This window comes from Pteropus vampyrus, unplaced genomic scaffold, assembly GCF_000151845.1.
Source record: "Pteropus vampyrus isolate Shadow unplaced genomic scaffold, Pvam_2.0 Scaffold48, whole genome shotgun sequence".
Lineage (NCBI taxonomy): Eukaryota > Metazoa > Chordata > Mammalia > Chiroptera > Pteropodidae > Pteropus > Pteropus vampyrus.
The window spans coordinates 6,692,241-6,715,563 of NW_011888829.1; the positions used below are offsets into that span (position 1 = coordinate 6,692,241).

General features: G+C 37.3%; 1 protein-coding gene across 3 annotated transcripts in view; it reads left to right on the top strand.

Moving 5' to 3' along the window:
* CHCHD3 (coiled-coil-helix-coiled-coil-helix domain containing 3) overlaps positions 1 to 23,323 on the top strand; it is a 276,934-nt gene that overhangs the window by 173,428 nt on the left and 80,183 nt on the right. For all 3 annotated transcript variants that reach the window (XM_011359541.2, XM_011359542.2, XM_023530310.1), the window contains exon 5: positions 7,207 to 7,290. In XM_011359541.2, the coding sequence (XP_011357843.1) occupies positions 7,207 to 7,290 (84 nt within the window). The remainder of the gene's footprint in view (positions 1 to 7,206; positions 7,291 to 23,323) is intronic.

Sequence of the window (23,323 nt, forward strand, 5' to 3'; positions counted from 1 at the left end):
CACAGCTCAGAGTGAGTAGTGGTATTACTGGTCACAGAGGCCAGATATGCTGCTAAACATTTTGCAAGGCGTAGGACAGCTCTTCACAGCAAGAAATGATCTGACTCTACATGTCAGTGCTGAAGGTAAGAATCTCCGTCTTAAGCCAGTGGCTGGGTGCAGGACTGTTCAGGGCTCGAGCATGCGGGGCCATCCCTAAAGTTAAAGCCACAGGCCTTATTCTCCTAACTTCTTCACCAGCAGATATAGGAGTATCTTTATATTGTTACCTAACCCTTGCGTCTTTTTGATAGTTTTCATTTTACCCTTAAGAACCTATATCTAACATTTATCATACTAGTTAATGAAGCATTTTCACTAAGGAAATCTCGTTTCCAGCAGTCAGTGTGCTAACCTGCAAAACATCACTGTTGATTAAGACATGGACGAGCGAAGTCCTGTAGGAGCCACCTCTACTTTTTTGCACGTCCAGTTTTGAGCTTCCAATCAGAACACTTGTTGCTCGCTCCTGGATTGTGCGTTCCTGGGTACCATGCTGGCAGCACCTAGTTCAGAGCTTAACCTAAGTAACACGGACGTGTGCTATCACACTGCATGCTGTAGTATTTTGAAGTAAGTCGTGAATGCTATGGCAGATTTGTTTCCCAGAAGCTGTGTCTACTTCCTTCTTCAAGCTCTTCCCCTCAGTGCTCTTTATTTCATTTTGGCTACCAAGTCCTGTTCCTTTGCGGAAAGTACAGACTTGGGACAAGCCAAAGATACAGACAGAGAGAGTGAATCTCTTTTCCTGTCTCACAGGGGTCACAGTTGAGAAGGACAGTGGGGTAGTAAAAACCAAAAGTCAAAAACAGATCCCATAAGAGACATGTTGAAATGTTTCATTAGGTGCGAAAGTAGGAGAGTTAGCAGGGGTAATGATAAATACTGCACGAAGGAAGTAATATTTGAAAGGAGATTCGGGCGTTGATAGGGCCTGGGGTGGGCCAGCGCATGGTCACATGGTGACTTGGCAGAGCTAGAAGGGGCAGCTGGGTCTCCCGACCCCACCCAGAGGTTTCCTAGTACGTCATAGTGCTCATAAGTTGTGAATTAAACCAGAAAACTGGAGAAGTAAGTGTTTGGTTTAAAATATTTTTTCCTCTCTAAAGGTACAGAAAAAAACTTTGCAAAATTATTTCTCATTTTACCAAGTGCTTAATTTTGCTGCTTTTGTCATATACCATGATCTGCACAAACGTTATGTGAGAACTCCTGGAGAAATTTGAAGCAGAGCACCACCAGCTTGCTTTCTCTTCTAAATGTGTGTACCCAACACCTTCCTCTCTTCATTCATTATTGGCTTTACTTTTTAATTTCAAAACCACTTACCTTTGCCTGTGCTCTCTTTTTTCAAGAGAATAAGCAGATAAGCCCCAACGTGGCAGAAGGCACGTTCAGTAGGCTATTTCCAATGTGTTCTCAATATGAAAAAGCTGACCTATAGACCAAGGTTCTTGAAACTCTTTTTGGAAAGACAAAACAGAAGTAAATGGATTCGATCACATTCTGGGGGCTTGGGTATGAGTTCCAGATCTAGAATGAAGAAGCCTCTTGGAAGAACGGTCTTTGTCTTTCATCTCTTGGTCTGTATTCAACTTCTATCAGGCCTAGTGTGTTAGTGGATATAGTATAGTTTAACATTTCAAGCTTGGGTTTGTTCGTAGCTTATGCTTCTGCCTGTAAGTAGTTAATGAAAAGTATGCTAAATTTGGTAATAGGTTGGACATCATTTAAGTTCACTGAGAGTTACCCTTTTAAAGGTTATCTTCTGGTATGGTTTAGAAAATAGTGCTCTGAATATAATTCCTTGTTTATTAATGCCTCCTGATAAAGGCTCAGTGAGCCCTAAGTAATTTCTCATTTATAACAGAAGTCTACTATTTAGCTAATTGGATACATGGCTACTTTAATTATTTTGTTACGGTTAATTGATATGCACAGTGATCATGTTCTATAGCTTCTAACTGTAATATCACCTTATAAGTTTATGGTTCAGCCCCCTTGGATATTTCAGTTCCTTTTATCTCAGCATATAATTTTATTAGGTTCCTATATATTGTCTCTTACATGTAGTTCTGACAAAGAATAAAGTTCTTTTCCCTGCTCTTGTTTGCCTGTGTGAATTGTAAGATAGATAGATAGGGATTTATTTTGCCTACCACAGATTATCTATATCGTTGTGAAAGATTAAATCTTTCCCAATTCATTATGTGTTTCAGATTTCTTACAAGATTTATAATTATAGGAAACGAATTATAGGGATTTCCTATTTATATTGATTTTACAGTTCTTGCCTTTTCTCAATCAAACTAAGCTCTGGCCTCATAATGCCATCCCATGGAAAATTGAGCAGGTTTCTGCTTTGTTTTCTACCTTGAGCTATTAAAATTGAACACTGACATTTTAAGGAACTTTGTCATTTAAAATGTACAAGCTTTCCCATAGCACAGAATCTTTCCTTAACATGCCTTGTAATTGGTGTGAAGTAACAATACTACCTCTGATCTAAGAGACTGTGATGTCACTGGGTTCCCTGTGTAATGCCTTGGTCCCCAGAGGCTACCTCCTCCTCTTTAGAGAGCTGAGCTACTATGCCCAAAAGTTTTTCCAATGATTTACCTAGGATCCTACAGGAGAAGGTAAAGTTCTTACCAGCACAATATGTCATATTCATAATCTCAGTTTTTCTTCTATTGACCGTTTTATATCCTCTGTTATAAGTACTTTCGAGGACACTTCAGAATATGTTCTCTGCCACTTTGGGGCAGATCTGCTTTTTCTCTTGGAAAAAAAAAAAAAAAGAACAAAAAAACATGGCAAACATGAAATTAAAAAGTAAAGCCAGCAGTAAATGAAAACAGGAGGTTGTTAGATACATAAACTTTTCAGTCCTTTCTGAAAAGAGGCAAGTCTTTAAGGAAGTAAATACATGGTATATACTTCATTTTGAATCTAGCTGTCAACACTGAGTAAAACATCAAAATGTTTATGTGTTCGGTTTCTTAAAACTTGATTTTCTTATTTTCTTTGTTTCTCTTGCATATGGAACGTTCTAGTGTTCCATAATGATCCACAAAAGCACTTTCTGTCATGTTTTCAAGCCCAATCATGTTATCTCAAATCTGACAGGATCTGAAAACTAATCAGTGCACATTTCCTGTACAGGGAGGAATAGCAAACATGAGACGAGGGAAGACTTTTTATATTCATTTTTTTTCTAGGAAATGATTTCACTATAACAATAAATAATGTTGTAATCCTCTTTGTTTTTATTTGTTCATTTACAGTGATTCTGTATCTTATAGAGAGTTATATGTGGAGGTTTTATTTCCTTGCACTTGGTTGACTGCCTGCTTTTTCTTGAGTTGAGTGTGACTCTCCATCGTCAGCAGCTATTAGCTTCGTCAGTGTATTTCAGGCTTATTTAAGTTTTAGGATTCATATTGTGTGACTTTTCCTCCCAGCATCACATTAACTGTTTCAAAGCAACGTGCCAGTGAAGCGTTGTGGACATGTTTCTTGCTTGTGTTATTCTCTCTTGTGGACCTCAAACTATTGATTCTGTTGGCCGTCTAGGGAAGATTTGTGATGTGAGACTGTAGTTTGGTGTTTTCAGGTCTTCAGAGGTAGTTTCTCTTTAGTGTGCATATCTGACCTTTGGGCATGTTGCATTAAAAGTTTTTTGAAGATTACATCTAAAAATGCGGATGAAGATATTTCTGTTTACCCTTTATTTAGATTGTAATCAACAAATTAAATCCATTGGTTGCGTAGCCCTCAGCAGGCTCAGTACTACAATATGCTTGTAGTATTGAATTTAAAAAAAAAGTCTCATTGTACAACTACATGTGAACAAAAGAAGCATTTAGTGCAGGTATTTTAAGAACCATGGTAGGTAATGTCATACATTGAATGGGAGAGAGAATCAAGTGCTAGTATGTTAGGGATTTAGTAGGTAAAATAATTTCCCTGCTACAGATAACTTCAAGTTATTAAAAATTTTTGGTTTTTAATGTGGTTACTTATAATAGCTGATTCTCTCCACTTCTGTAACATACTATGTTCCCATCTCATAGTCAGGGATAAATGTGTGTAATATTAATGATTAAAAATATTTTATGATTATAGGAAAGGTACTTGGTCATTATTTGGAAAATTTGGAAAATAGTGAACAGTCCAAACAAGGAAAATATTTCACTGTGCACATCATAGCCAATGTTAACATCTTAGCGTATTTTACAGTTTTTTCTGTGTTTATGTAACCAGGCACTCAACTTTTTCTGCCCATTCCCCGCCCCCCTCATTCTTAACTAAAAATTAGGAACTTACTGTGCATGCTATTTTATTACTTGTTTTCCCCCCACATAATATTTTGAGCTAAAAAAATTATTTAAATATTATTTTTTTAATGGATCTCAATGCTCAGTTGTTACAGCTGGACTAAAATCTTTATAATCAATATCCTGTTGTTGGATCAAATCTTATTTACACAAACCTCTGCTGTTTCTATCTTTTTGTTGCTTTAAATAATGCTGGCTGCATTTTTTTAGGTACAAATCCTTGTGTGCTTCTCTTCATCAAATTCCCTAGGATTAAATGCCTAGAAGTAAAATCGGCCAGGTGATAAACAGATTAACAGTAGTAAAGATATATACACGCATACATACATATATTTATATGTAGTTACTTTCATAAATTTTAGTATGCTTGATTTGTATTCACTGTGTGGTTTAATTCATTCTTTGTAATATATGGTTCCACGAGTTTTGACAAATGCATGCAATCATGTTACCACCACAGTAATCAAGAAAGAGAATAGGTCCCTCACCTCAAAAAATTTCCTCCTGTGTCTCTTGACTACAAAGAATATTTATTTGTAATTTAGAAAATGTAAAGAAGCAAAAATAACTAGCAACTCCCCATAAGCCTTACCACTCTGCTATAACCTCTATTGACATTTTGCTGAATATTTTTCTGGTCTTTTTCTTTTTTCCCCTTCTGTACCAATAAAAAAAAAAAAAAGTAAAGAAAGATTATACCATTCTTCTTGTTTATTGTCTTTTTCTTTTCCTCGTATTTTATTTAACAATAAGCTTGGTTTTTGTTGTTTTTTTGCAGTTCTAAATAACCCTATCATGAACATCTTTGCATATTACTATAATTACATACGTAAGAAAAGTCCTAAAAATAGTGTTTAGATCTCAGTGACTATGTACATTTTTAAGCCTTATTACATTTTGTCAAATCGATTTTATGTTCTGAACTACAGTGTGTAGAAGAGTCTGCTTTTCTGTATCCTTGCCAATATTATTTTATATTTTTGTCATTTTGATAGATGAATAATGGTATTTCATTATTTTAATTTTCATTCCTTAATTTCTTGTGGGGTTGAGTTTTCTTTTTCCATGTGTTCATTTTCAGTATTTTTGCGTATGAATGGCCAGTCTAGGTCATTTGTTTATTTTTCTTCTGGCTTTTTTACAGGAGTGAAGGGTCCTGGGGTGGAGTAGAGGGCTTATTTTTTAAGGGCTCTATATGCTAGTAACATGAACTCTCACAGCTCCATGCTGGAATTTCTTTTCCTCTTTTTGTCATTTGCTTTTCATTGGGTTTAATGATTTTTTAATTTACCGAAGTGTCTCATAAGTTCATTCTTTTTCATTTTCTTTTTTGGGGGGCGGTGTCTGTTTTGAATTTAGAAAGATCTCTCTTTAGATTATATAGTCATACATATTTTCTTCATACTTAGCTTTGTTAAACATTTTCTCCATTTACTTTTATATTTCTGACAGACTTGTCAAGTTTTTACTCTGTGGTACCAAGGAGCTATAAATTATGTATTTGCATATGAATGTATTTTTATTGAATCTTAATATTGTATTTGTTTTTATATGCTTTCAAGCAGTACAAGATTTTCATCGAAATCTTCTATTTAAATTAACAGTCCAGTCACATTTTAAATGTGTCCCACATTAAGCAAATCCCTTTTCTTTCCTTATTGCCTTCTTTGGTTTGTTTTAGATAGATAGTATGCATCGATTTCTCTATGAGGTCAGGAAAACGCAGTACTTATATCGTTAACATAACTGTTTGTTTGGTTTTAACATGCTGCAGGACAACGATGTCAAAGTAAGTAGCAAAACAATGACGTGTAAGTGGGTTCTCTTAAACTGAGCAGATTCAGCAAGTCACCCTTATTCAGGTTGAGCCAGGTGACACTTGATCACCTCACAAAAAATTATGGTGTACTGCACAAGGATGGGAATGCCAAAATACATTCTTTTTTAATTTCTTAAAATTCCTAGTCAGGTGTGCATTCAGCAGTCACTGAACAAAAAATATGTTAAGAACTTTTCTACCTGGGGGTGATGTAGGGAGATCTCTTCCCTCCTGGAGAGAATGGGCTCTTAAACGTAATAAACAGGTTAGAAACAACAGTTTGAAAAAATGCATTTTTTTTTTTTAACTAATCTAGAAAATCATTCCATAAGTAACCATCTCTATCATTATGTTTTTCCAGAGTCAAAACTATTTTATTGCTTTTTATTTTGTAGAAAAAGATCTTGTAAATTAGAAGTGGGATAACTGGGTTTTTGAGTTAATTATTTTTATTATTAAATTTTAGTTATTCAAATAAACATGTATAGTAGTTTTTGCCTCCCTCTAAAGACAGCTTCTTCATAAAAAAGGAAAGAGACCAATACATATATTTATATGTGAGTTTCACTGGGTAATTTAAGTGTTCTCAGCATAAACTTTATGTGCAAAATGTTGTATAGCCATTTTGTTGTTGTTGTTCAAGAAAGGTTAATAATCATGTCTTATGCCCAGAATAAAACCAAAGTTTTATTGTGCAAAATATTAATCCTTGAAATTACTCTCTGAAAGAGTAGTTAAATAAAACTCTCTGTCTCTGCTATGTTATGATATATTTGGACAAAGTAGGACACAGCTGTTACAGTAAAAAACACACACACAAACAATGTAGACTCATTCTTTACATTTAAATACAGCAATCATCATCTTATTAATGTCTTCTATGACAGAGACCTAATAGTTTGCAAAAATCTTCAGCTTTATATACTTATTTCTAATGTAATTTATACTTGACTTTTGCTTTGCTGTTGCTTTTTCTTGATATAGTGTATTCTTCACTTCTTTTTTTAGGCTAAGCAGCTGGAACAGAAAGATCGAATGATAAAGAAGCAGGATACATTCTACAAAGAGCAGCTGGCTAGACTGGAAGAGAGGGTATGACTATTTTTTGTCCTTGATTCTTCTGTTACCACATCAGCTTTCCCCATATATTTATTTAAGAATCAATAAATTAGAACTATAACTGCTTTTCCTAGTTATCAAGTAGCCAGGAAGTGAAGAAACCGAACAGGTAGATCATTCTCACAAGGAATGTCCTTCCTACTTCGATAGTTTTGGGTACGGTTATGTTTTTGGTTCATCGATGCCTTTTACCTCTCACAAGTCTCCTTCACATATTTTTCCTTAAATATTTAGAAACTGCTTCACCTCCAGGTCATATAGTCAGGTGCTACTCTTAACTCTCTTAAACTTTGACTAAACTTGAGTACTTTCTAAGAAATGATAGTGTTTTTTTAAAGGCTCTATTGTCTTTGTGAAAACTCAGTTTCACAAAATTTGTGGCTAAGAAGCAGATGTCTCTTTCAAGCGTGGTAGACAGAAGCTGAATAGTGGGACTTAAGGGGAAGAGTTAGGAGGGGGAGCTGAGGTAGTTCCTCTAGTCAACCTGGACCTAGAATCGGACAGAGATGCAGACGAGGGAATTTAGGCTGAAACAAAATGTAAGAATGGGAGTTTGAGCATCTAATCAGTGCTTCTGTTCAATTATGCAGATTTGCCTATAATGATTTCATACATAGACCATGAGATTACAAAGCTAACTTTCTCTCACCCCAACATTTGATTTGTCTAGAATAGGATGTTTAATAAGAAAGTAGGTAAAATAAAAAATACATTATTAAGACCCGTTCAATAGTTATTTGTATGTTGAATATGTTCACCTGTCTCTGTGTCTCTGAACTCAGTGCTGCTTCAGTATAGGGACCATTTTCTCATTTATTCACCAGATATTTACTTAAGTACCTAATCTGGTCTAGTGCCAGAGATATGCTATTGAAGAAAATGAACTAAACTTCTGAGCTCAAATTCAATTAAAACCCCGTGTGTGTGTGTGTGTGTGTGTTTGAGGAGCCCATGAAGTTTTTATTAAATCCACAGAAGTGAAAACCGTATTGTGAGGGGCTAGGGAATGGGGCTACCAAGGAATGGGAGCCAGGCCACCAGAGGGGTAGGACTTGACAGGGGGCGGGGTGGGGAGGTGAAAGGACAGAGCTAGGCTGAGCTGGCTCAAGGGCCCAGCCTCAGGGACCATCACCAGGACCACTGGACAGCTCCTGGGCACTCAGGCCAGCACCAAGCAGGCTCGGTGGCAGGGGCTCCACCAGCACAGCAGTGTGTGTGTGTGTGTGTGTGTATGTGTGTGTAAAATGTAAAATATGGGGGATTGAGATGATACGGCAAACAATAAAGCAAGAGGAAAGTGAGTCCCAGGGCCAAAGAGTGTGGCTTTGGGGTCAGGTGGAGGGGTGGGGGGGACCTGTCTTGAGAGGTTGGCATTTAGAAAGATGTCTGCAGTGATGGGGAAGCAAACCAGCCCCAAAGCCTTGAAGCAAGAGTGAGGTCCTTGGCGTGTTTAGAAAGGCCGGAGGGTTCGTGAGTAGGAGAGTATTCTGGCCGCTGTCTTTAGCAAGAACTGAAGCAATAGAGACCTAGTAAGAGGTTGTAGCAATAATTCAGAAAAGGGATGATAAAGGCTTGGCCCAGGGTGCTAATCAGTGGAAGGAAGGAAATATGTTTGGCTATTTCAAAGGCAGAGCCAACCAGATTTGCTGATGGCTTGAACATGAGTAGAAGAAAGAAAACTAGGTCTGTGGCTCTTACAACTAGAAAGATGGGTTTTCCATAAGGGACTGCTATTAAAATACAGATCTGGATGTGTGTGATGGAGGGAAACAGGAGTTTGATTTTGGATATGTTTAGTTTGGGATATTTCTTTAGACTTCCAAATGGAAATGTTAAATAAGCATAAAGTGAAATGGCTTAGAGCAGAAGTCAGCAAATTTTTTCTGTTAAGGGGCAGAGAGTAAATATTTTAGGCTTTGCATCCGTGTATGGTTTCTGTCCCAGCCACTCAACTCTACCATTGCAATGTGAAAGTGGCCATAGCCAGTATATCAACAAACAAGTGTGATTGTGTTCCACTTCATGGATGCCGAAGTTTGAATTTCATAGAATACGCTTCTTTTGATATTTTTCCCCAATCATTTAAGAATATAACACCATTCTTAAGGCTGTTACTAAAACAGGTGTCGGGCTACAATGGACCGTGAGTTGTACTCTGCAGTACCCTGGTTTAGAGCACAGGCTCTGACATCAGAGGACTTGGATTCAGATCCCTGAACCAGCATTTACCTGCTGTGTAGCCTGGAGCATTTTACTGAAACTTTCCTCAGTTTTAAAAGGAGGACATAGCAGTACTTAACCTCGCTAATTTGTCAAATGAGCTCATTCGCATCAAAGCACCTAGCGTCCAGCACAGAGTAACCAACCACTCAGTCAGCGGTGTTTCTTATTTTACTTTTGTCCTTCCAGAGCGCTGTGCCTCTGTAGTTAGTCATCGTCAGCTGGATAAAACGGATGGTGGGGGCGGGGGGCGGGGGGAGTTTTGAGCCGATGTACCCAGCACCTGCTTTCCCCCAACCCAATGATAGTTTTCTTTGCTATCGGGTATGACTATGCTTGATTTTTTTTTTTTTTTAAATTTTGTATGTGTACCTTCTAAATTCATCATTGACCACTGTTAGGAACAAGAAAAGGCACTAAAAAATATTCACCTATTTCTTGTAAATTCACCAATTTGATAGAAATAATTTAGAGATTGGTGTGAGGAATCTCCGTAGATTAAACTGGTCTGCTTAACTGCGAACTATTGCTTTTGGCCTCAGGGTAGAAGCAGATGGGTATGATGTGATGATAGCGAATTATTGCGATTCATGTCTTATTTAGGGAGAAATATACATATTTTTTCCTTTTTGAAGATAAGACTGGAAAGTAGTTAATTAGGAATTTTAACTGAAAGCTCGGAGAAGCACCAGTGAGCTTAGAAGAATCCTGAAGTGGAATAATCACACTACTACTAGTTAATACTTAATAATTCCATATTTAATAACGTGGTAGAAAGACTTCTGGACTAGGAGTCGGGAGGCATGGCTTGGTCATCTAGTTATTTGTCAGTTCACCTAACAATCTCTGATCTTCAGCTCTTCATCTGTAAAATGAGGAGAATTCTGTTTCTTGCTCACCTTTGTGAGTTATTGGGCGGAGCAGATAAGTTGATGTGTTTAAAAGCTCCTTGAAAATGGGAAAGAGTTTAACAAATGTTAAGCTGCTGCCATTAACAAGTATTTACTTGCTTTCCAATTTGTATAAGATACTAATAATCATGAAGTTACTTTAGTATTATTCAGCTACCTAGTGTCTTCTGCCCATTTCTATAAAATCTTGTTTTTGTTTATGATTACTGCCATTTGAATCTAAAGTACCTAAATTGAGTTTTGTCCAGCAGAGTTTCATCCAGGAATATTTGAGAGACATTTAGGCCTCCAGTGATGATGATGCATTTCCTAGGCTAAAATGCAAGAGATTGTAAAAAAGTTTTCTTGTATTGTGGTGATAGTGAAAAGTATAATATCTAACCATTTTTATTAGGAATTCTACACACTTTGTGTTAGAGGTAAAAGTGGTCAATCCAATAGTGCATATATACAAGAAAAACCGATTATAATTTTCTAACTTGCAGAATCAGGTAACTTGCTATGAAATTCAGGTTGCCTGTGGTTTAAAAGTGGATATAAGTACTTATCTTTCTCTATTTTAACCAAATAAAATGATAAACCATAAACTAAATTCCAGGTGGTATGTCGTAATGGAGAGGGGACATCTAGTCTTGTACAGAATCACTCCAAGGATGATTTCTAAGATCACCTAACCATCTGCCTATTAACTAGATTAACAAATACAATAATTGTATATGTTATCACTTTCCAGTGACTCATAATCTTATTACTTGAGCTATTCATTTTCACTGACCTGATGCAGATTTCTTTTGAGAATGTGAATCCAAGTCCACTGAGTGTGTGCAGCACATTCAGTTCTATACTACAGGTTGGTTTTCCTCTTGAATCTGTTTCAGTAAACTCTTTATCAATTAGCTCTTCCCTTGTGAGAATGGAGCTTCCTCCTCCCAGCTATTTATACTGACTAGGTCACCAGCTGTGTGAGGTAACTTTCTCCTTTCACTAACTTGTAAGGAGTAATAAGAATAATCTAACTGGACACCAGTTTCCCACTTCTTAGACCCAATATTCTAAAGCAGCAACTCTTTACTTAAAAAGTCAGAGCCATTTGAAAAGTTTTTCAAGTCCTTATTTTGTTGTAAATGTTGCCAGCTTTATCAAACAACATTGACATAGATGTGAAGTAAATTTTTATATTTTAAGAACATTGGAGGTGTCACATGTAGGTGTATGGCATAACTGAAAGAGATTTGCATATTAATTCCTGGTTGGTGATTTGATGAGAGGAAGCCCACGGCAGCTTTCAAGAAGATTCTTAAATGTTTTTTACAAGCCTTCTCCAAGCCCCTCAGGGAATTCTCAATAATGCTTTATATATCTCTTTCTGTAGTGCCACATTTTATGATAATTGAGATTAGTCTTCTGTGTTTATCTTGTAAACCACTTGAGGGCAAAGGTCATTTTCTTATTTTTGTATTTTCCACAACTCAATGCATAGTAGGCGTACAATGAATAAAGCCTAGATTTACTAAGCTTAAACCAAAAAGTTACCTCTACGCAATTAGTGTATAGTTTTTAAATATATACAAAATGTTTATCTTCTTCACTTTTCATTTAAATTAATCATTTAAAACTATGAGAAAATCAAGTTTAACTTTGAATATCTTAATACTTATAGCATCATCATCATTCTGGTAGCCAACAGTATTTATTGATTATTTGCATCGTGCTAAACACTTTGCATATATTATGCCATTTTACCCACACAAACAACCCTGTTGTTTAGATGAAGATCATAAGGCGTCGAGTAATTTGCCTAAGAATATACAGCCAAATGTGATTTGTATTTGTGCCAGTTACAACATATGACTTTTAGCCATTATTCAGTACGATCTTTAATATTTGTCAGTTCTGCACGTAACCCCTACTGATTGTTTTGTTAGTTAGGGTGGCAAGTTACAGCATCTGAGCTTTTAGCCATTATTCAGTACGATCTTTAATATTTGTCAGTTCTGCACTTAAGTCCTACTGATTGTTTTGTTACTTAGGGTGGTAAGTTAGCTCTTTTTGGCTTCTAATACAGCTTTTTAGGTCCTGATGTTATAATTTGATTAATGCTACCTTGTAACCTGAAATATTAAGCATCCAAAATGCATAATTTTCTCCCTGGGATTTGGCACTTTCTGGGAAAGTTTCACCAAAAGGGAATAAATAAGGTCTTATTATTACCTAGCAACTACAGCATGATACTCCTAAGAATTATTTTAATATCTAATTGTACTTATTTTACTTTGAAGTAAGAAATTTATAGCCCTTTGAGCAGTTTAAAAATATTTTTGAGATGTTCATTCGTCTATTCATACATTCATAGTATTGCCATAGGATAGTCATCTCATTCCATCTCTAGAAAGAAAACAAACTGTTATTTTTGATAAACTGTTTTGATGGTTATTTCATTAGTGTCTGGATTTCCTGCATGTTCTTCAGGGAAATGTATATTTTCCAGTAGTCCGTTAATCCTAAGTGAGAGGAAGGGCAAGGCTTTAGGATAAGAGGGTGGAGTCCAGATTCTCCCAGGGATCTTCCAGGATGAAGGAAGGGCCCGCTTCTCCCCTAGACATCTTGGAGACATGAATTCTTTGATGATTAGTGTGTCTTGCATGCCTAACTCCTCAATTATGAACTTGAATTGATTTGCTCTACTGCATCCACTTTGCTCTTGGCGTTCATAAGAATGGCGGAGTTTGGCACAGCATGAAGAGAGCTTTAAAAGCCCTGGTGGCTTGAGGAGCTGAGGGAGATTAGAGCTTAGTTAGATACAGTTACAGTGTTCAGATCAACAGGGTAGTGGGGTATGTATTGCTTTCAGTTTACGTTTCAGCTGCAATTTGCATACGCACCGCAGTCAATCCCATACAATTAAGAAAGAGAGGGAAATGTTCGAGCTGGGCAAAAGAGAGCAATGCAAAGAGAGTGGTGAAAAATAAATTATCATTAAGAAGAAATGTACTTTACTAGTTCGTCACCTGTGGAGAGAGTTGCTAATTAAATTCTAGGGTCATGCTTACTACATCAAGTGAGCAGTTTTTAAAAGCCTTTTGCTTATGGTAGGTAACATTCTTCTGTTGCCTCATAAAGTGTCAGGCTCATCTGTATGATTAATTGGCTGTTTTGATTGCTTGACTTCTTCCTTGTCAATTAGTACCTTCGTTTCTGTATTCCTCTGTGCAAAGCTTGGGGGAAAAATAATGCCAACAGTGATAATAAAGGGAAATGACAACAGAGCAGATTATTGTCAGCTCAATATGCTCCTTATGGGAAGAAATTATTATGCATTTTTACTACCAGATGAAGTCTGTCATTGTAAAAATATTTCATTGAGTGAAGCTGGGTCAGCCTTTTCAAGGGATTAATAAGGACAGAATCACAGACCATTGACATCTGATATATTAAAACATAAACCATCTTTTTTGGGGGTAGGGAGATAACTTAAAGTCAATTTATGAGATAAAAAAATCCTTTGATATTTTCCCCCTCCAGTGCTTCCTAAACAGTTGTCAATGATTCTAGGCCATATGGGTAACTAATATACACTAAATTATTGTGTATGCTTTGGCCATGCAATGTGATATGGTAAATTTAACACAGTAGTTGAAAGCATAACTTTGTGGTAGATAAGCCTCAGTAGGTTATGCTATTTTGCATTTGTCAACCTAGAGAGATATATTGTTCCTTTGTCATTTGGAAATTTTATTCTGGCTTCCTCATTCAACTTGAAATCAAGGTGGATTCCCTGTGGTTTCTGTAGTTACCGTTATGGAAACAGACCAGGTTCTCTGGCTCAGGAGTTAGGACATTGAAGACAATAGAAGCCAATGTTACTTTTAATTATAATGCCATTACAAATGACAGAGATGTCAGTAAAGCGATTTACAGCATGTATCTTGAGTTGCTCTCAATTTTTTATCATTAACAAATAAAGATAATTTAAATAAGTGCACTTAGATGTTAATCATTAGGTAGAGAAATTAATAAAGCCCAGTATCACCACACCTTTTGTTAATATAATCGACAGTTATTTATAACTTAGGTTCAAAGACTGAACCCTTTTGTACTGTTACCTACCTCCCTAAAGGAACTTTATTATCGCAGATATTCCAAAAGTAGCAAGCAGGATGGACTTTTTTTTTTTTTTTTAATCTATTTCATTCTTGGGGGCAGGGGGATCAATACAGTATGGTGAAAATGGGGGTCTTATCCTTAATTCATTATTCAACAAGTCTTCAAAACACATTGGCTTTCTGTTAACCTCTCTGAATTTCCTAATGCGAAATGTGGTTTGGGTAACCTTGAAATGCTTTTTTAATCTGGCTTTAGGGATTTGAGACTTACATTTTTTTTCTGGGGTGAGCGCTTAAGAGTGCATCCCATTAAAATGATCCCCTTAACTGGAGCCAGTTTTTCTGTGCCTAACTTTAGAGGAAAGATTTGCAAATCATGGGATCAGCACTTAATTTGGGGCTCTCTTTACCATGTAGGCTGTCAAGAAGTATTAACCTTAAGGTAAGATGAGAACATAGAGTACAAAGCTATGAGATGATGGCACAGAATACACCAGGTATTAAATAGCATTATCTGTCCTGCTTGCTACAGTAAATAGGATTTCACTATTATGATGTGTCAGGGCTTTCAGTGAAATCAAATTTACAAGACACTAAACTGCCATCCTCTCTGCTGAGCAGCTTTATTCTGGGATCTTGCTTTCATATTAATCCTGTTGGTAGGAAATACTTGTACCAATTGTGCATGGAAATTATAATTTAATGATCTCTTCCTTTTCTCTATTCAGAGCTTAGAATGGACCACTGTGCTTTGCAGCGATAGCCCCAGGGCTCTGAGAAAGAGATAATATACAGTTCAGCTTTAAAGCCCAGTATTGCCTTTTTGTGAGTGCTTGTAATGGTCGTGAGTGCTAAGATGCCAACAATACGGGTTGCATACTTTCTCCACTCTTCACATTTCTTTTACCTTGTGAAAGACTATACAATAAAATAATTAGATTCTGTTTACCATGACAGCTTTTTAAAACGATACGCCACTTGAATGTGTAAAGACAAAGTAAGAAATAAAGTGTTACGAAATCCAGAGGAAATTAATTCCAGTGTTAGGGATTCTGTTCATTTTGTCTAGGGAGGCTCAGCAGGCGGAAAATACAGTTAATACCCCCCTTTCCTTTCTTTGGGATCTTTTCTGGCTATTGAGAAGACTATTGCAGCTAGGAAATCATTCTGCGTTTCCTTTGCATGCAATGGCAAATGGGCTAAATCTCTCGATTTTTCTTTGTATCCAGTTTCAAAATTAGTGATTGTTTTGCTTCTTGTATCTTGTTTATTTATGAATTTCAGATGTACTCCATTAGGCAGACCAGCCAATACTTTTATTTCTCTATTTCACTGACTGAAAAATTAAAATACATGGCTGTTAATACTTTTAAAGGGAATTTCAGGGCTGGTGGAAGAAAACTCTCTTCATCGCAGTTCTGCATTATTGTTTCAACACATTTGCTTCGGTTAGGAAGATATGTTTGGTCTTTACAACATGTGCAAATAATATTAGCTCATACCATTATCAAATCAGAAGCGCCCCCATCTGAACTGGGCATATAAAGCAGGTTTGCACAGCAGGGTCAGCATTTAATGACGGGGATCTAAACCCAGTTGGGCCACAGAGACTAAGACAGGATTTTAACCTTGGTCATTCTCATCAGAATTTTGGTGGGCTAGAGGGAGTCTTTGACATTCACTGTTCATTCGGAAACATTTATTAAATTCCGCCAGTGGCCAGGCACTGTACGTAGATACAGTGACAAATACAGATGGCACAAATGCCTGTTGGCATCCGGTACAGAGCTTTTAATCGCTACATGGCTTCACGGAAGCTTATGTCAGGCTCCTCTTTTCCAGAGCAGAAATATTTTGTGAGAAGTAGCCACTACTTTTGTCCCTTAAAGCGCTAAAGATCACGGGATTTAGAGGGGAATTTAGTGTGTTGGAGAGAGCGAGAGATCAATCAGGTTGAATGCTCAGATAAAGACCCAGTGGACTGGTTGCCTCGAATAGCTCTTTGAAAATAAATATTGAATATGTAAGTTCCATGAAGACCAGACCCGTTTTCTCTTTGATCACCATGATGGTACCTGGCATACAATAGGCACTAGGTAACTTTTTAACATGTAAGGGAGTGGGATGGGTTCCATGGCCAAATAATTTTGAAGAATGTGAAGTTTAACTAAGCTGAACAGATTTCTTTACTGTAGGCCTTCTCAGAGTTTGTATACATTCAGAGCTTCCAAGATGAGGATACTGCATGCCACGTTTCAGCATCATATCCAAACCACAGAATCTTTTTTTTTTTTCAAGAAACAAGAACTTACTCCAGCACACCATCGGAGATTTGCTGTGCCTTGCATAATGCCAGTACCTCCATTTTTTGAGTCCTTTCTGTTTTGCATCCTAAAATACAGAGGTCCAGAAGCCAAGAATTTCGTTTCTAGAGTTCCTAATTTGAGAGCTTCTGAGGACCTACAAGCATCCTGGAATTGCCTGCCTTTGCACTGATTTGCGAAAGGGTAGACAGTTGAGAAGAAGGCCTGAGGATTCTGAAGGTCCCGTAGAGTGGGCTTTGTTCTCACTCTTAATTCTCTTCATCATTTCTAGTCTCACAAATAGTCTTTTAGAAAATAGACCGTACTATCTCAATTTTGTATTTATAGCCCCATTCCTGATTCAAGGCTCCCTAGAATTGGGAGAGGTAAATAGTGGGTTTACACTGGGGCCCTCCCACCTCAGGACTCAGAATCATGCCCATTAACCTGAGTCGTACATCTTTTCTTAAAGAATGAGCCATGGAGGCCCAGCAGAATGACACCAAGGATCTAGGGTCCTAATAGGAATTTTCTTCTTTTTCATAAAATAGAATAGGATGGTAATCAAATTACATACATATTTAATCAGCACTGTGTGTCTTTAAAAATCTTCCAAATGTTTACCAATATCTAGAACTGGAGGAATAATCAAAAGATGTATCAACACCTTCCATTCCTTCAGAGCCTGGAGTTTTCAGTTTATAGGACTGTCTTTTATTTGGTGAAGCAGTAGGGTTTGCTTGTCTAGGTCAGCAAGTGCAGTCTTTGTATCCGGTGAGTTAAGTTGAATGAAGGTCAGCAGTCATCCTGTAATTTCATTTGCTATCAGAGATGGTTAAGAACAGGAGTTCAGGGAAAATAGTGTGGCCACAGCGCTGTGCCCTCAACGACGTGTAGTTTTCACATAAAAATATCTATGAGAGCAGGAACCTCGTCTGTTCACTGCTATATTCCCAGCACCTGGAACACATAGTAGGTGCTTTACAAATCTTCGTTGAATAATGCATAGAGAAGTTTTCAGCAGGTGAAAGGCTTTAATCTCGAAAATGACCTATGTAATTTAGACATGTATCTTCCAGGTCGCTTTGTGTGCATCATACCTTAAGTTACACTTTATCCTGCAGGTTTTTGCAGACATTCAGACAGATTCTGCTGCTGCGGTCATTCCAGCTACTGATATTAATGCAACTGCGTATTTTATTTACATGAAATTAAACATCAGTCAGTGCAGGTACTACTTTTTGAGGAAATAATAAATTAAATTATGGTCCCTAAGTGATGTTCCTCTCCATTATTTTTACATGACTTTGGGGGTTGGGGGAATAATCAGTTTTATCCACAAGCTCTGTCCTAAATGGAATGCCTGCCTCCACGTGTTATCACAAAACTTAGCTCTGGATGAAAACACTCCTGGGCGCTTCGCACTGTGGACGTCGTGCTGTCGTGAGGCCTGTCCAGGAGAGATCAATGTCGATATCATCAGCACCATCAAAACAGCTCCCGTCGATCAAGGGGTAATCGTAAGCCAGGCAGTGTAGGAAATGATGGAACACCATCCCTTTCACCCCAGCACAGACCTTCAGGGGAAGGAATCTACTCCCTTCCTCACCCTGCCAGTTGCTGCGGAAGCTCAGAGACATCAGGGAAGCAGCCGGCACGCCAGCCCTCTGTCTTCCTTGTCACCAGCACCCTTCCCTTCAGCGTCACCAGTGGTTCACTGCACCGCTCCCGTGAGGTTTGCTGGCCTTACCTTTCCCATGCAGTTTCCTTCTGCTTCTCCCCCATTTTAAGAAGATTTTTTGTGGAAGTGGGCATGACATTTTTTGTGTAGAACCCCCAGAGTTAAGTGACAGATTCTCAGCTGAGTCTCCCTTAGCAACTTTCGTATTTGGCTTCTTTTACAAGCTTTAGCACTAGTAGCCTCACTTAATCGTGGGGTGTGTCCACAGTGAAGAAAAATCGCACCAGTTTCATTATAGGGCATGATCAGATGATGGATACAATTAGTACATGAAAGTACATAGGCTGAATTGATAGAAGAGATGCTGAAGGTAACGGATCTGTGGATTGGGCCTTACTCATCCGAACGGATGCAGGGGAAAGAAGGTGGTCCAAGAAATACTTTGGAGAGAAATAACCAGAAATCAAAGTTACTAGCCAAGCTCGGTCAGCCAAAGTAGTGGTGAGACTTGGTGTGTAGGTGACAACAAGAGAAGGGGGTATGGTGTCCCAGGATGTCCTTCATCCAGGTCCCACCGCCACCTGGGCGCTTTTCCCCCACCATCTTCCTTTGCCACAGCCCAGTTTCAAAATCATTTCTTTCTCGTAGATCTCGGAAGTAGCCCTGAACAACTGTATCCACAGCAGCCCAGGTAGCTTACTAGCCTGCCATTTAGATGTAGGCATATGGAATTGGGGACATACACTTCTTGAAAATTTAAATTATAGTCACACAAATATGAACTATCAATTTCTTTTTCCTAGTTTAAAGTCAGAGATATTTCTCCTATCCTAGAGCTCTTTGAACTTCAACTCAGTGGCTTTCCTAGTCTCTGCCCAGAGTTAACTGAATAATTAATCTCAGAAATACACCACTCAGTCAGTCAACTACCCTTAAGCCATATCTGCATTTAACCTCCAGTGATGGTTTGCCATCTGCTGCTTCAGTGTCGCTCACCAGGAAATCTCCAGGCTTGATGTGTCACTCTGTACCTTCCCCTGCTGTGTATCGGGGATCCCTTTCTTGGGGGATGTTGAACATCTACTGTGTGCCCAGGTAATGGGCATGGTACGTACCTAGTATCTTGTCACCCTTCCTTGCCTATTACCTCTTCTTAATATTAATATTTCTAGAACTTAATCATAATATAGTTTCTACCTTGCCTATATGGACTGTAGGTGGCGAGTTAGAGTGGAAATAGGAGAAAAGAGTAGTTTAAGATCCTTAGCAAAATTAGCTTATCTCCTTGGCTAGGCAATCCATGTGTTCAGAAGATCTGTCTGTTTTTCTGTTTATCTAACTACCATTAAAATGAAAAATGTAACGTAGAACTACGATGAGTATTTCTGTAGTTCCAGAAAAATAATACATAATAAATTATGAACTGTTTATTCTCTCATGATATAGTTGCTCTAAATTGTAGAAATTTGGCAGACATCCCTAGAGCTATTTGTAAAAATTCAATAGCATGTAATTAAAGACAGAGACATTTCTCTATTGGGTACATTAAAAAATTACATATCATTTGGATTTGACCCTGAACTTGGTTTCCAAAAGAATAATGCCAGAAAAACAAAAGGGTAAGTATTTTAGTCTAAATAGAGGCGCAAGTTATATAAAGTAACTACACCCACAGAAATATCAGTTAGAGTCTAGCTATTTAAGAGTAATTATACCAAAGATGGTTTTTGAGTGAATATTACTTTGGAAGTAGCCAAATGGAAACAGGGATTATGATAAAATTCTGGGTTTCATGCCTTGCCAGGCAACAAAACACAATTGCGGATGTTCTAAGCCTATGTTGACTGACAATTAAAACTAATATTAATACAACAACCTGGATGCTATGTTAATGAAAGGGAATATTTTATAGACACATACAAGTTTCTCTTTGGGATTTTAACATTTATCTAGTACATAAGTATACTTTTTAGATGAGAAAACAGAAACTTGGAGGTTTTAAAATTGGTTTTATGGAGTTGGGGAAGGAAGTGGTTATTGTCATTAAATACATTTTAAGCGAGTGAGTATTTGTTTATTTAGCTTCCTAGAACTGATTTGTGTCAGAGTGACCATCTCAAACATTGCAGAGGTGACTGGAATGTAATGAATACTTGGGTACCATTCCTGAGATTTTATAAAACTCAATCATATGAACTATAGAATTTCACTAGCTTTGTTGATATCGTGGTGCAAAGCAGGCATGCAATAGTTTTTTTTATTAGTATGCTGAATGAAATGCTATACCAAATGAAAGAAATTTTCAGTTGAACTCACATGATTTCTTCAATCAGAGGAAAGGACAGCTAACTTGCTGTCCTTAATGCTTTCCACAGTGTTGGAAAGCAGTAACTTCCAAACGCTTGTCTTGTGATCTTTTCATCATTGCGTGAGATATTTAATAATCTCAGACCTCAGAATGTTAGGCAGATGAGCTGAGATGATTCTGTAATGTATCAAACCTTTGGGACCCCTCCCTCAATGGACCTTATAGTAAATATAATGACACCAAAGACAAGTGGATATGGATTCAAATGTTATGCCTCCTACTTACTGGCTGTGTGTCCTTGGAAACACCATGTAACCCATCTCACTCTCAGAGCCCTCATATGTAAAGGGGCTTTCATAATATACTTCTCGAGAGTGCAGAGATGAAATAAAATATTATGTGTGAATTTGTATGGATGTTAAATCAGGATAACATCAGCTGTCCTCATCATCATCCTCAGTCTCCAGTTTCTAGGAGGTCAATAGTTGCACGCTGCTTGAGGGAACTTGTTTGAAAAAGAAATCTAGAAAAAATATTTATTGTTTTATGTTGAAATGTTATAGTGAATTTTGCCAGAAGGAATAGAATCATTGGCTCAATTGTAGAACTGTATGGTAAAATGGAAATAATAAAAGAAAACTACAATTAGGCCTCCATAATCTTTCAGATTTTCAGAGTCCCTTAGTGTACTTCATTTTATTTAATAAAATGAGATTTCTCTTGTATGTATTTCCCATCAAATTTGGCAGACTATGTCAGAGGCAGTAATAGGGGCACTTTAGTGTGCTTAAGCTTACATCTTTCTTTCATCTTCCATCTTTTGAGCAGAGGCTGATTGGAATCTTTGCCCATTTAGTTAAATGACTATAAGCCTAGCTGATGAGTTAGGAAATTGTTTAACAAACAGCACATCAGCTGGTCGAACTTTCACTTCTCCAGGTTAAAAATGGTTTGGTTCTTAAACTCTGAGATGTTGTAAGACCGGAGCGCCAGCTTTAAGGAAGGCGCTGGGGTGTGAGGAGCACAGGGACAGCGGGGACCATAGAACCGGGGGAAATACAGACATCTCTTTAATAATGTGCTGTAAGCAGGTGTCTGGGGTATGTTGGTTTGTTGGTTGGTTTGGTGTTATTTGTTTTAATCTTCTCTTGGAAATCTCTGACTTAGGGTATCAACGCAGAACAAGGATTCACATTTTCATCATGATTTTTGAGTCAGTCTTGCAGATTTTTTATTTAACAAATACGAAGTACAGAATGAGTACTTCTGTATAAGCCATTAAAATGGAGTGGATAATGAGGAGAAAGAATGGGTTAGAACAGGTCACAGGGTTGTGTCAGGGCAGGAGCTAGAAGACATGACGTAAAAATCACTGGGGGGAGATTCCTCGACAGACACTGCTCTGCTCATGACGGATTTTACAGTTAAGAATATTTCTGGTGACAGGGATCTTTTTCTTGAAAAATGAGACTTTTATTTTGGATTGTATTCCCGAAAGGCAGAAAATGTTTCTGGTGCTGTCATGGCTTCAGGACAATGACAATGGGATATTGGTATCAATAATATAGATTTCGCTTCGACGGAAAAGTGTCCTGCATCAGACTTAATCCTATGACATCTCATTTTGCGCAGTTTACGAAGAGAGTCTTATATTAAAAGTGCTCGCCAAAGAGCAGAATCACCGAAGTCCTTTTAATTATAAAACTAAAGTCTCAGCATATTGTTGGCCAAAAAAAAAAAAAACAACCAAAAAAACAATGTGCTGTTACCTTTCTTAAGAATGCATTTAATTTGTGTAGATTCCTCAAAAGGCATTCTGAGATTAGAGAATTTTCATAAAATTAAATGACTACTTCAGTCTACAAAAACAAAGTCACCAAAAAATAACCTTTCAAAAAGATCTGTATGTATAAACCTCTAACAATCTTTCTCATGTGATTTAAATTTATTTTTGTATTTCTCCTACAACTTCCTATTGCCTTTACTGCTTCTGCCTCAAAAAAACACACCCAAAAAACAACCAATGTTGATTAGGCCCCTTGATCTTTTCTTTATGCGGGTGTTATATTTTTTTAATCCCTTGAATCAAAGTATATTGTAATGACTGAAATATTCAGTTGTTAACAGTATAAATTATGGTCATTATAAGGATTAAACCCCGTTTCTCAATTGTGGGTGAATGCCTTTTTTCATTTGAATATGCTACAATTTAAATATAAAGGCATAAGCAACTGTTGTAAATAGTTTTTTCTTTCTCGTTTTCTCTGTAATATAAAATATGGTAACATACCTGCCAACTTGCCACCTTGAACCACCCACACGGCAGTTTAAAAAATTTCTCATGTCCTGTTTAATATAATGTACTTTCTGGATCTTCCTATTATTCAAAGCAAATCATTTTTATTTTGAGAAAATTACAGCTTTTAAAGTTTATCCACATAGAAAAACAGGGGATGGGTAGATATTCTTTATGCTTTGTA